Source organism: Clinocottus analis, unplaced genomic scaffold (assembly GCF_023055335.1).
Source record: "Clinocottus analis isolate CAN_PGR_092001 unplaced genomic scaffold, fCliAna1.0.p SCAF_8, whole genome shotgun sequence".
NCBI classification, from domain to species: Eukaryota; Metazoa; Chordata; class Actinopteri; order Perciformes; family Cottidae; genus Clinocottus; species Clinocottus analis.
The window spans coordinates 11791636-11804135 of record NW_027176240.1 but is presented as its reverse complement, the minus strand read 5'-3'; the positions used below and the strand labels follow the sequence as shown (position 1 = coordinate 11804135).

Genomic DNA, 12500 nt, shown 5'->3' with positions numbered 1-12500 from the left:
ACAGTATTAGCAGCCTGCAAAAATAGTTGTAAACCACCTGCCAACACACACAGTTCATATCACAATGCTCATGTACATCCGTTACTCCGAATTCAAGAGATTTACATTCATGCACATGCTCATACAAAAAGAAAAAGTTGTATTTATACAAGATCGCCAAAACAGATTTCCTGCAATAAGACTACTAGGTAAATTAACCTTAAATCTGTTGAACACTGTCCGGAAGTTTTTGCAAAGTTTTTGGTCACGTGGTCACAAAACAGAAGGCGTATTTTAGTATGCACAGTGCACACTGGGAATGCTGTTTGCTTCAAAACAAAGCCTGCTCATTGAGAGACAGAGAGTTACTCCTCCAGTCACACCACGAGGTGCAATAACAGCCGAAACACCATCAACAAACTGGAAGAGAGAGAAACAGCAGATCAAACATGATTAAAACAAGATTGTAATAACACGTTAGATAATGTATTTGCTCAAATAAACCTGGACATTAACCTTAGCCCAGCCATAATGCCAGCTGGCATCAACTTTCCAGATTTCTTGTATCTCATTCCCATCACGAGTGAAAGGACTCCCGAAGTAACTGAAGAAAAAAATGAAACACGAGATGAATGGAATTCTCTGACTCATAAACTGGTCATTTATTAACACCATATACTTACGCAATGAGACCTTGATGTCCTTTGGGTCATAAGAGACGTTGTATGCACCATAAGCAGACAACAAGCCGAAAACTAAACCAGCCATGAGGGACATGACGCTGCCTAGGGCCACACAGACAGACACACGTGGAGATAATCAGGGTTATTAATATTTCATCAAGTGACAGATTTAAAGTTCAGCCGTCTGCCAAAATAAAAAGTGTTCAACCTTTTCTATTGTAGCCCATAAATCCCCCAAATGCGATGGCTGCGGCATAGCCAAATCCAATCCAGTCCACTGCCATTGTGAAGCTGCAGAATAAACAGGAGGTATGTTTGGTATTCATGTTGAACTCGGACATGAAATAGAAACGCTTACACAAAACACATCAAATCAAACGTTAAGTGTATGTAGTCAATGGTAGTATATCGAGACTATATATTCGCCTAAAATACACGATATACGCTAATGAGATTTGAACACTAACAAGTTTACCTCTTTCTTTCTTCTTTTAAACGCAATACTACCTGTATTTTAGTACTGTAGTACTTTAACCCCTGTTGTCAGAGTATCTACCCGCCAGAAGTCTGACGAATCCCTAGGTGTCGCTGTGAGACCTTTAGTGGTTTAAACGTAAACCAAACAAACATCGCTACACGCATTATTCTATCATGATGTACTTCATGTGAAGTACGTGTTGGTATCATGTTATCATTAAGCTAATTTGCTCGGTAAATATCGCATACCTTGCGCCCAAACAAGCAGCAGCACTAAGAAACGTTACCTTAAATTTGTGACTGCACTTCCTTGTTACTGCCCTGAGAACACAATACGCATGCGCCATTTGATCCGTGATGTGTTCGGAGACTTCTGGTAAAGTGGGAAAATAGTATCTCAGAAATACAAACTACTACTACTTTAAATAGAAGTCGTTCTGAAATACAATTTTCTACTTTATCAGAAGTGTGTTTGTGTAGATGTTTATTTATTTATATATATATATATATATATATATATATATATATATTTTCCAGTGAAATAGTGACCACGGATTAACTGTACAGTGGAAGAAGTATAAACCCATCAATGATTTATGTCATCGTCATATGTCATATATATATATATATATATATATATATATATATATATATATATATATATATATATATATATATATATATATATATACAGTGCTGTAGTGGAGGGTAAACGCCGTTTAAGCACCTCTGGAATTTTGGAAATAGCGTTTACCCACCTCTGAGTGGCGTTTATGCACCTCAAAGTTCCATGCGCCTTGTATTCTTCCGTTGGAATAATAACGTTTATAATCGTGTGCTTGTGTTATTGTTTTCTTGCTTTCCCGCTGAATTTAAGCATATTTGAATTTCTAAACTCTGGAAAAGTTTAGAAATTCAGAAAAGGGGCGGTGTGAAGCCGGTAACGGAGCCGGTCTGAAGACCGCTCGCCAGAAGGTGCCCGGTAACGACCCACGTCCCGCCGGGTCCCGTCTTCTCGAAGTCGGGTTGTCAGCTGCAGCTGGCACTGACGTGAAATCAAACGAGCGGAAAGAGCCACCGGGACACAACATCCGATTATATGTATGTATACATACACACATTAATACAAAATAAATAGTTTTTTCTGTTGTCCCTCTATATACCTATATATAGGATACAACTAGAACATAGTGGCGTTTACATTCTATTGTGGGAAGAAACTTCATTAACGGTAATTCATGGAAATTGCTGACACGTCTTGTTATAGACAGAGTTTGCTGGGAAACTGCTTGAAGCTCGACTCCTGGAGGAGCCTGGGTCTAGCTACTACACAGAGTTAAGCACTTTTAACTGACCTATCAACTCACTTCTGAGAGTCATTCAACTCACTTCTGTAACGAGAGTCATTCAACTCACTTCTGTAACGAGAGTCGGTCATCGTCTTGTCTCTTCGTCAGACTTCTGGTGGATGCTAAGCCGGGCTCGAGCGCGACTCGAACCAGCTCCCTCACCCCCTCTGCTGGTATAGCACTAAGTAAGCATCTACACGACCGTGTTAGCTAAATATTGACATATCCTATTTTATTTATTATTTTTGGTCAAAGAATTAAAGTTCTTACACACTTTAAGTCTTTAAACACAACTTCGAGGATGTAGCGCGAGGTGAGGACACGCCCCTTTCCGTTAACTGTCTGTCAATGGTTTCGTCCACAATATCACATTTTCAAGTCTTTTTCTCATTTGTTTAATTTGTCATCATAAAAGTTTAGTTTGACTAAAACTTTTCCTTTTTATGGGTAGGAGTCCTCATCTCAAAAAGCATAGTCTTTTATTTATTTTTTTAACCTTTTCTTCTTGAGTAGCGGGAGGAAGACAGAATATTGTAGGTGTGCACAACTAATAGTGCAGAAACCTTTTGTTTAAATAAAATCTTCTCACAGATAAGAGTGCCATGCTAAATTATTCACCCCCATTTTGTTAAATTACAAACTGAAATTAAAATGTATTTCTATTTGGCTCCAATATAATGGACCTACAAGTCAAAATGTTTTCAGAATTCTAAAATAATCTTATAAGTGCAGCATGCATATGTATTCACCCCCTTGGCTAAGAAGCCCAAAATAAGATATTGTGCAACCAATTAAATTAAGTCAGAATTAGTTCAGTCCACCTATGTGCAATCCAAGGGTCACATCATTTGTCATGCATTCTTTTTCCTGGTAAATGGTTCAATATACATGACCTATAATATGAAATTGTGCATTAGGAACCCATTTATGAACAACGTTTAATTAGTTATTTGTTCAGGACAGTAAGACAACAAAAAAACTTGACTCTTCCAAAAGAAAACCACTTTATTTCTCTCTGACCCCCTATCTTCAGAACGTACATAGATTAAAGGTTTCATTGTTTAATAGTCCTCAAAAAGAGTAAATCAATGCATTCTTCGAGCAAAATAAGCCACTATGAACCGTAGACATGTGACTGCACACTGCAGCAGCTCCAGCAGAGCGCCTCTATGCAGTCACCTGGTGGAAAAGAGTCACTGAGGCCCTCTACTAGGGGGCTGAGGACCAACTCCTCCAAAGAGAAGGCACACATTTCCAAAATCAGTTGGTATTTAAATACTGTCTACGTAGAGATTTCCTGATGCATTAGTCTGGTTTTGTCAGGATAAAAATGATTATAAAATGTCTGACAAGTCATTTAAGAACAAGGAAGGATTATTTAAGTGAGGTATTGATTGACATGTAAAAACTATGAGGTCTACTGTACCTTCCACATGAGGAAAACATCTCTGAATAATTCTAGACGAGGACGAGACAGCAAACATGTAAAGTGACTTGTGGAGAAAAATGCAAGGTTTCATAAGAGTAAACAACAATGGACATACAGTGCATTTCACAAGACAGTAATACAAATGGCTTTGCGAGCACAGGAACCTGTGATAATACTGTTAACATGGCTTTGTCAGCTTTTTGCAAGGAAGATACTTTTGTATGACCTGTAACATGGTATTCAAAGAAACAAATGCATAGCAGAGTTATGGATCTGTGAATAAACCATTAAAAAAGGAAATCAAATTGTAATGTATTTAGGCCCCACAAAAAAAAGAGACATTACGTTTCTTTGCTGACATCCAGGCTGGCATTAAACAGGTATTGCTCAACTTAAACACATAAAGAACATCATGGTAAAGTAGGTTTGGCAATGATCAACATTTTAAGGTTAAAGCATATTTCATTTTTGAACACACATTTCTCCACATAAGTTCACTGTGGCATTTGCCACTGTTTGACGACACTCATGTGCAGTAGATGGATTCTTTTTCTTTTTTTTTTTAGGATATCAATATTAGTAAAAACGAAATCTTGAGTGTTGGGAATTAAAAAAAAAAAAAAGCTTTCATATATGCATGAGAGTTTTCAGCTACATTCATTATAATCATATAAAACTCAGTGTCATGAACATTTCTGGCAAACATTGCAGCTGGTGTCATGTTTATGAGTCCCTATAGAGGACTGCATGCTACTTCTTTTGTTCTACCAATGTAAAACATCACTTCAAATGAGCAAATTGCATAAACCTCCTGACATGGGACTTGGCATAAATGACATTACAACCAATGTCAATGAGTCAGTGCACTTAAATAATGATCCATCATCATTCGGCTGGTGTTCTGTGTCGGCTACATGGAATAGCTGACCATGATCAATTAACTAGCTTTCAGAGCACTTGGTACACTTTGCTCTCAAACATATGTCATATAAGACTTTTAAAAATGGCCAATGTTTGATGGAAAAGTGGACATGCACAAATACTAATTTTGCTAAATCTGATGAAAGGGGGAATTAGTTTAAGTATAAGTAATTTGTATTTCATAGTCGATAACTAGGGGCATTTGAGAATACCAGTCACCAATTCCACTCGTTTTCTCAACATTTCAGGCTGCAAATCCAAATAGCGCGAGGGAACAAGTAGCACAAAAAAGCTTAACATTTCTCCGTATCTGCGTTCAGCTTTTAGCTCAAGGTCAACAGTGCGCCGGACACTAGGAGTAATTCTCTGAGCCTCTTATCAGATACTGCCCTGCATCAGTAAAACACCTTGTGTTGTTGCAATACAGGAAAATGGCAACGTCTCTCCATGTGTTTTGTGCGTCTTATTTTGGCAGCCGCTGCCCTGTTCGTTAAGGAAACGCATTCACCCACAACCAGCCCAGCAGAGTCCCGTACACCCAGGTCCCCACGTACAGTTTCCTGCCGCTCTCCGTCAGCAGTAATGGCAGTGTCAGTCCCCCCAAGATCAGCACCGATGGGAGGGTTTTAGAAAGGTTCAGTGGAGAATGTTTGCCTTCCCCTGGAAACTTGCATATTTTGTCTTCATCCTCCGACTCGTAGAAATCCGTCAGCAGCCTTTAAAAAGATGGATCACTCTCTTAGGAACTCAGCCGGTATTAGAAAAGCACAAAGGCTACAGACGTGAAGCGTTGCAAAAAGCAACAGTTACAGCACAAATGGAAAATGTCAAAGTCAAGGAAAATTTTGAAAGTGAATTCATTAGGACTTAGGGAAAGACAACTGCTCGCATGCTGCAATAGTGTCGTAGATGAACTACAAAAAGCAACAATGCGCTACATTTTGTCAGTGCATTCTGATATCAGCTATACTGCAGGTTATATTAATTAGCTTCTTTGGTGACCGGCTGCTTTACTTGCGGTGTCTGGAAAAGATACGCGCGGAAGGTCCTTCCTGCTGCTGCTGCTGCCGAAATTTACAATCAACAATGCTTTCAATAGATAAAACTACCCCAAACTGGTAATTCATTCATGTGCAATAATAGTTCAACGGATCAATATTTTCTCTGCATAATGTGAACTTAACAGTTTAGTTTTATTCTAGCTTTTTACTGTAATTGATTATAGACCCAATTTATGTTTAAGAGAGGTTTGATTAACAATTTGCTATATGTACTGTTAAATTTAGGTTGGTTTATTTTTTTCAATATTTGTTCCATGTTTGAATTACGTTTGTCATTTTAAATTTCGGGAATTGTGGGCTGGCATTATCATCTTTCCTTTCGTAAAAGGATGCTAGTGTTCCCTATGCAGGAGGACATAAGAAAGGAAGCATTTAAGCCCCTTTAGATACTTATGAGTCATTTAACTCAATTGGAAAACTATAAGAATACTTGCAGATTCACCCTGCAACCATTTCAACTCTTAATACTAGGAAAACCTGGACCATGACCTTTATATTGCACCCATGTTAAAACTTGTGGTGTCCAAAAGCAAAACAATTAAAAATATCACTGTGGTTTATGCATTAATTGAATAACAAGGCAATTCCAACATGATTAGTTGTACCACACACACACACACACATACACACTTACTTACCGGTCCTTGATTTCAAACCGCTCGTGCAGCCACCTGCGGAAAAACAGTGGCTCTGGAGGAATTTCCTTTATGTCCACGCGGTCAAAGTGTATGTGGACTCGGGGACATTCTTTGCACAGGAATTCTGTCAAACACAAAAAATAAAGAGACGAAACAAAAACAAGGAAAAGCTTTTCAGCAAAACGGCACGTAGAGTAAGCACTTAGAGTCAACACAAGGCGACAATGATGGAGTGGAGCTGCTGTGACGTCAAAGCCTTTTGACTCGAGAGTAAAGGCCAGTAACATACAACAGCTAGTTTCAACTTATACATTTTCCTAAATTAAAATGGGAAACTGTCAAGTAAAATGCAACCTGTCATAGGCCTAGGCAAAGAAAGAGAAGTGTCTGACAAAGTCAGACATAGAAATGTAACCAAGTGTGAGCGCTCAAGGCAACACGTGTATCCCCAGAGACCTTCAAGTTCCTGTTTCCACAACATGCAATATTATCAGGAAACCTGGCACTGCAGCCAAAAGAGGAAACTTGATCGAAGTCAGCAGCAAAAGATTGCTTCACTGACGGAGAGAGCACCACAATCAGCTGCTGCACGGATATAAATTGACCTTCAGACACAATATACATCACTTAAATAAACACTGATATATCAATGAAAGATGGGTTGGTGTGGACGAAGGCTCAGGAGGTAACACTTCATCTACTTTAGCCAAAGCCAGTCTTAAGGAAAGTGTACCATCTGAGACTCAACTGCAGGTTTGTGTGTTTGAGCAGAACAATGTTCCAAAACACTTAAACACCACTTCCTGGAACAGAAGAAGGAAATCAACTCTCTCTGTAGCAAGAAACACCTCCCGATCTCTATCCTTTTAATAAACTAATCAAGCTGCAAATTAATCTTTAATATATTGAGTCATTTGTATACAAAGAGTAGAACAAACATTTACAAAGGAGATGCAGGGAGCTCATCCATTCATGAAAAAAGGTGCACTGAGAGTGAGATGCTCCAAAATCCACTGCTGAATTTTGTGATTGCATGGATACAACCTAAAATAGGCAAGTAAACATAAGGCTCATAATAACGGTCTTGTTTGTCATAAAGTAATGATGCTAGAGATTAGCACATAACAGGAATGTTAAATCCCTGCTGAGCTTCAGACCGTTATTCATAACAATAAGCTCTAAGCTCCAAGTAATGACAGGGCATGCCAAAGTTTGTTTTAAAAGAACCAATCTATTTCAGGTTTCCATTTTCAGAATGCAAACATGAAATATGCTGTTGTTTTGCTTTATTTCATAGTTCATGTCTATCATCTGAACAAACTGACATAAATAGTGATCCAAGTTTTTCAATAAAAGTCACATACTGTACATGTCCCGTCTAACATACATCACATTGAAACAGTTTCATCTGTTCAAAGTGAATGTGAGTCTGGACTGTTGCAACCGCAGTGTAAACGCAGCCTTGAGTCACTTCCACTTCCTTGTGAAATCATTAAAGTTACCATCACCACATGAGACCAGGAAGTGCGTGATGACGACAAGAATGCTTTTCTCTTCTCTGTTCCGTTTGCTCGAGACACATTGATGTTTATTCCTGACTGAAACGGGATGTTTTTTAACGTTCAAACAGTGCTTGTCGAACAACCGGCAACACAGAATAATAAAAAATTCCAAAACATAGTCAGGCTGTTTACAGGAAGCAAGACTGTTAATAGGATTTGTTTGCTATGTGATTATTTACTCAGGGGTGCGTACACAATGTTGCAGGATTGATGGCACTGGTGTGTTTGTGAATCACTGATCCACAGAAGATAAAGGGAGACTGAAGCTGCTGTTGGGAGAGTCTGGTGCTGCTTTAATATCTGCAGTTATGATGCTGCTGGTATCTCTCTGATGAAGGAAAACAATTCACATCTCCTGCCTTAACTGGTATTCACACAAAATGTCAATACTTAATCCAGCTGCATACGTCGTGTATAACCCTAAACACAAATGACTGAAGACAAGATATCTAGGTAAAGATCACAGTGAGAAATTAGCTGTAATAAATGAAGCTGTTGAATGTCTCTGATTTCAAGTGTGGTCCGATGGCCGCATACCTGGCATTGATGGCGCTGGTTTTCTTTGCCCGGAAACTTTCAGCGTTCCTTCGTAGGCCACTGTGACGTCATACACAGCGTCCAGGTGGCCCTGCATGGCCTCGAGGGCGATGTGAGAGGCCTTCATTCTGGGAGTCAGTGTGTGCTTTAGGACAGCCAGTCCTATAAAGATGAACAGATGTAATAAATCATCTATTCAATCAGATTACCTGATTAATTACAGGTTGTATTAACAGTGTAAATAAAAAGTTTGCCCACAAAAAAGCAGCCATGTGATCATAACTTCCCCAGAATGAGTGTGGTTTGGAATCTTTGTTACATGTCATCACCATATCGGTCCTCTAATTTCCTGTCAACTCTCTACTATCCTCTTAATGAATAATGGTTAAACCCCGTCCAACATACACATATGATGGTAAACAGTAATTCTATGTGAATGCTTGTGCGAGTTATTGCATAGTCTGTTGTTCCTCAGTCCACCCTCTGCTCACTAATACCTCACTAATAGCATATAATGTCATGTGCACATGTTGGCTCTCCAGAGCGATTTATTTTGGATTAATGGGGGAAGGTGATATTCAGAGCAGCGGTCCAGGAATAGGCTTAATCTCTGCAGAATTAATGCAGTTTGTGATAGGATCCTAACTACACACTACCCAACAGTATCACGATAATCATGCTGTATTTAGCTACGACATTGTAAATCTATATTGAAATCTACATTTCAATAAAATAAAGTCCCCATTTAAAATCCAATATTTTTACTTCCTTATGCTACAAAATGAATCAGAAAAGACATCTCTCTTCAAAGTGAATATTTGTGAGCAAGAGTTATGTTATCTATTAGCAGCATCTATCAGGTCAATTTAGTCCTCAAAACTTGATATAAACCAAGTACAATATAAAATCTGCATTTTTGATGGACGCTGAACAATTCCTGGCAACACAACAGTAATCTAGTGATAATAGACATTAATATTGTAGCTGTTATCGCTATTAAGCTTTACTAATGAATTATTCAACAAAACAGTAAAAAAAGATTGACATCATTGAAAATGTTGTGCAATTTTGATTTTTTTAGACTTCTGTATATAAATAATTATGAATAATGTTTGTGATCCTAATATTAAACAATACAAACTGCAAAGGTAACTTTAAAATTAAAAAATTGTATGAATCCGTATGCAGCACTTGATGCTCACTAGTCAGACAACATAACTTTGTCAGCTGTTTTACAGACTGCTGTGTGCTCAATTAGTATGCAGCAGTACAGCAGAAAATGACTTCCATCATGTTTGTACCTTCTTTTGTAGCAAAAGCCTGACTTTCAGCGATAACATTCTTGAGCTCGGGATTATAACGAGTTCCTTCAGGGAAGATGACAAGGTACATCTGTAGGGAGAAAAAAAAACCACATGAAATCAAGGCCTCCAGTGTTTTTGTCCTTAATGCTATGGGTCAAAATGGAATCTCTAACATTGACATGACTTGTTGAACAACAAAAATGGAAACCCAGGATTGTAATGAACTTCTTTTGTTTTCAGCTTGTTCTTATGAATCAGTTTGTATTGCAACTGAACTGAAACGCACCAGTGAAACTGAACTGAAACAGAGTTTCAGTTCACAATGAAACTGTCTGTGAACTGAAACACAGTTTCAGTTCACAGACAGTTTCATTGGTGCTGAGGTCATCAGATGTTCTGTTAATATAAATTTAAAAGAATCTATTCTCAGCAAAAACCCAATCACAAGTAATGATAGAAGGATTATTTTTACAAAGACATAATTTTGGGAGATTACAGAAAGCTCGGCAGTGAATTTAAACGGTGAACATTTAAAAACAAGCTTGTGACGATCAAAACAATTTGGAAATAAGGCCCCGTTTGAAGATATGATTTCTCTTTGAAGTCCTTGTTCTCTTTTGAACTGAACTTTTCATCTTTGAGAGAGAAGACATGACCGCAGACAGTATGTCAACCTGAAGAGAGTTAATGTGCACAGTGTCAAAAGACTTATTTTGAACATTTATATTGTGTACTTACTGGGACTCCCGCCTGAGTCTGAGTGAAGAGCTTCTTCTTCATCGCTAGTTCACTGAACTTCGCACTTCGTTTCACATAAGCTCCTCCATGCTAAAACATAAAGATAATAATCTAATGAGAACTGCGGTGGGGAATGCGATTTATGTTTAATCTACTTCTCTGCATCTGTAATTTACAATAACAAATGACATTCAAATACTCACACAGTTTCATTACCTGAGAGAAATACCATCCGTACAGAGGAAGCCACTTGAGTCCATCTTTAAGGACGTATCTGACATGGCCGAGAGCACTCTGCCTGATGGCGAGCATGTCAGCAATGATCCAGTCAGCTACAAGGAAAAACGTTGGGAAAGATTACATGTTTAATACAATCTGGGGTTTACACTAGACTGAATTATTAATTTGTAAATGCGTTACCTGTACATTGATGATTGGACAGGTAGATAACATTCTCTTTGATCTTTGGTATATCTCCATATATAATAATCTAAAGAGAAAGCATGTTGAAATTATAACAGACTCCAGCAAATTGTCATCAGTGTGCAAAATGATTCTACATTGAAGATGCATTTTGTTTTGTTAAATATTTAAACTGCATTATGGATTCGTTTCTGGTTCAGACTGATTTAGCCCTCCAGTGTTGACTGCAGCCGTTCAATAAACACAAGATAATTAATTAATGGTCTGTCCCCACCTAGTCATGTGGCCTCCAGTTAGTGTGACAGTGCTGACAATTTTATTACATAAAACACCATCACTGTTGTTTGTCTGCAAAGTCTACCATACAATAGTAACAGTTGTGCAAGGAGTGGCAACAAAAGAATGCAGACCTTCTTGTCTTACATCTGGTTCATCAAGATCCTGTTTATTAGCACCACTTTGTGTTGTTAATTTTAAGAGGGCGAAAAATGCAGACAATTCCAACAATGCACTGATCTGTATGGGGGTGCATGCAATAGTGCAAGTTCAAACAGCCAGTCAGATGTAGCTGCCACTTGACCTACTGTGTCCTTGTATTTCTGTGAGGAGAATAGGATTACCCATCCTTGATAAACACAGTTCCACTCATGGTGACAAGTAGTGGATTAATTAGATTACATGTAAATGTACATATACATTCAGTACATGTATAATCACTCACCTCTACTCCAGTGTAGTTTTCAAAGAAAAACAGGACCATACTCTGGTACATGGAGTACAACCGATCGTCTAACTTGTGATATATTCTCGCTGGTAAAACACTAGAAAGTAAGCGCCAGGCTCCCCATGACAGCACATATGCTGGGGCTGATCCCAGCATAATCGTGGCTGGGAACCAGTACCGCAGCGAGTATGTGTGCACGACCAAGGAGAGCAGCATGGTCCCACCTCTAGTCCACGACAGGAGCACAAAGTGGACTGTTGGACTCTTCCGTGAGCACTTGTACACCCTATGCACCCTATCTATCCCACAGCACACCTGGCCTACCTTCAGCACACCTGTCCTGACAAGTCAGCATAGGAAAGTGAGAAAGCTGTAGCAAGAAGGGAAAGAGGAGCTAGCTGGCTAAAGCTAATATTAACCTTGTGTGCAACCTGCAGTGAGCCTAGTCGTGTTACGCGCTAACGTCCACCCATACAGCAATACAAAAAAATGAAAAGAAGTTAACTAGTTATCTGTTTTAACATCTCAGGAACAATCCAAGCACAACCACTCAACATCCAGCATCCAGTTAAAGTATAAGTTAAGAGAAAGGGTTAGCCCACTAACTGCTGCTGAACGTGTTTAGCCACACAGGAAGTTTTAACCTGCGCTCCGTTTGATATAAACTATATTATA

At 38.7% G+C, this 12500-nt stretch overlaps 2 protein-coding genes across 7 annotated transcripts in view; both read right to left on the bottom strand.

Annotated features, from left to right (window-relative positions):
* The window catches only part of tmem14a (transmembrane protein 14A), a 3009-nt gene extending 235 nt beyond the window's left edge, over positions 1–2774 (bottom strand). Inside the window, exons 1-5 of one of the 6 annotated variants that reach the window (XM_068568301.1) lie at positions 2529–2774; positions 871–953; positions 663–764; positions 496–583; positions 1–399 (exon numbers count right to left, since the gene is read on the bottom strand). The exon at positions 1–399 is cut by the window's left edge and continues 235 nt beyond it. In XM_068568301.1, coding sequence (XP_068424402.1) covers positions 357–399; positions 496–583; positions 663–764; positions 871–946 — 309 coding nt within the window. In that variant the 5' untranslated portion in view covers positions 947–953; positions 2529–2774 and the 3' untranslated portion in view covers positions 1–356. The other 5 variants (XM_068568298.1, XM_068568296.1, XM_068568299.1 and 2 more) reach the window with 5 other exon arrangements.
* Positions 2775–3473: 699 nt separating this feature from the next.
* Positions 3474–12500, bottom strand: part of agpat5 (1-acylglycerol-3-phosphate O-acyltransferase 5 (lysophosphatidic acid acyltransferase, epsilon)) — a 9162-nt gene continuing 135 nt past the window's right edge. The window contains exons 1-8 of the mRNA XM_068568734.1: positions 11823–12500; positions 11099–11168; positions 10895–11010; positions 10679–10768; positions 9938–10028; positions 8637–8798; positions 6538–6661; positions 3474–5554 (exon numbers count right to left, since the gene is read on the bottom strand). The exon at positions 11823–12500 is cut by the window's right edge and continues 135 nt beyond it. Of these exons, the coding sequence (XP_068424835.1) occupies positions 5329–5554; positions 6538–6661; positions 8637–8798; positions 9938–10028; positions 10679–10768; positions 10895–11010; positions 11099–11168; positions 11823–12041 (1098 nt within the window). The 5' untranslated portion in view covers positions 12042–12500 and the 3' untranslated portion in view covers positions 3474–5328. The remainder of the gene's footprint in view (positions 5555–6537; positions 6662–8636; positions 8799–9937; positions 10029–10678; positions 10769–10894; positions 11011–11098; positions 11169–11822) is intronic.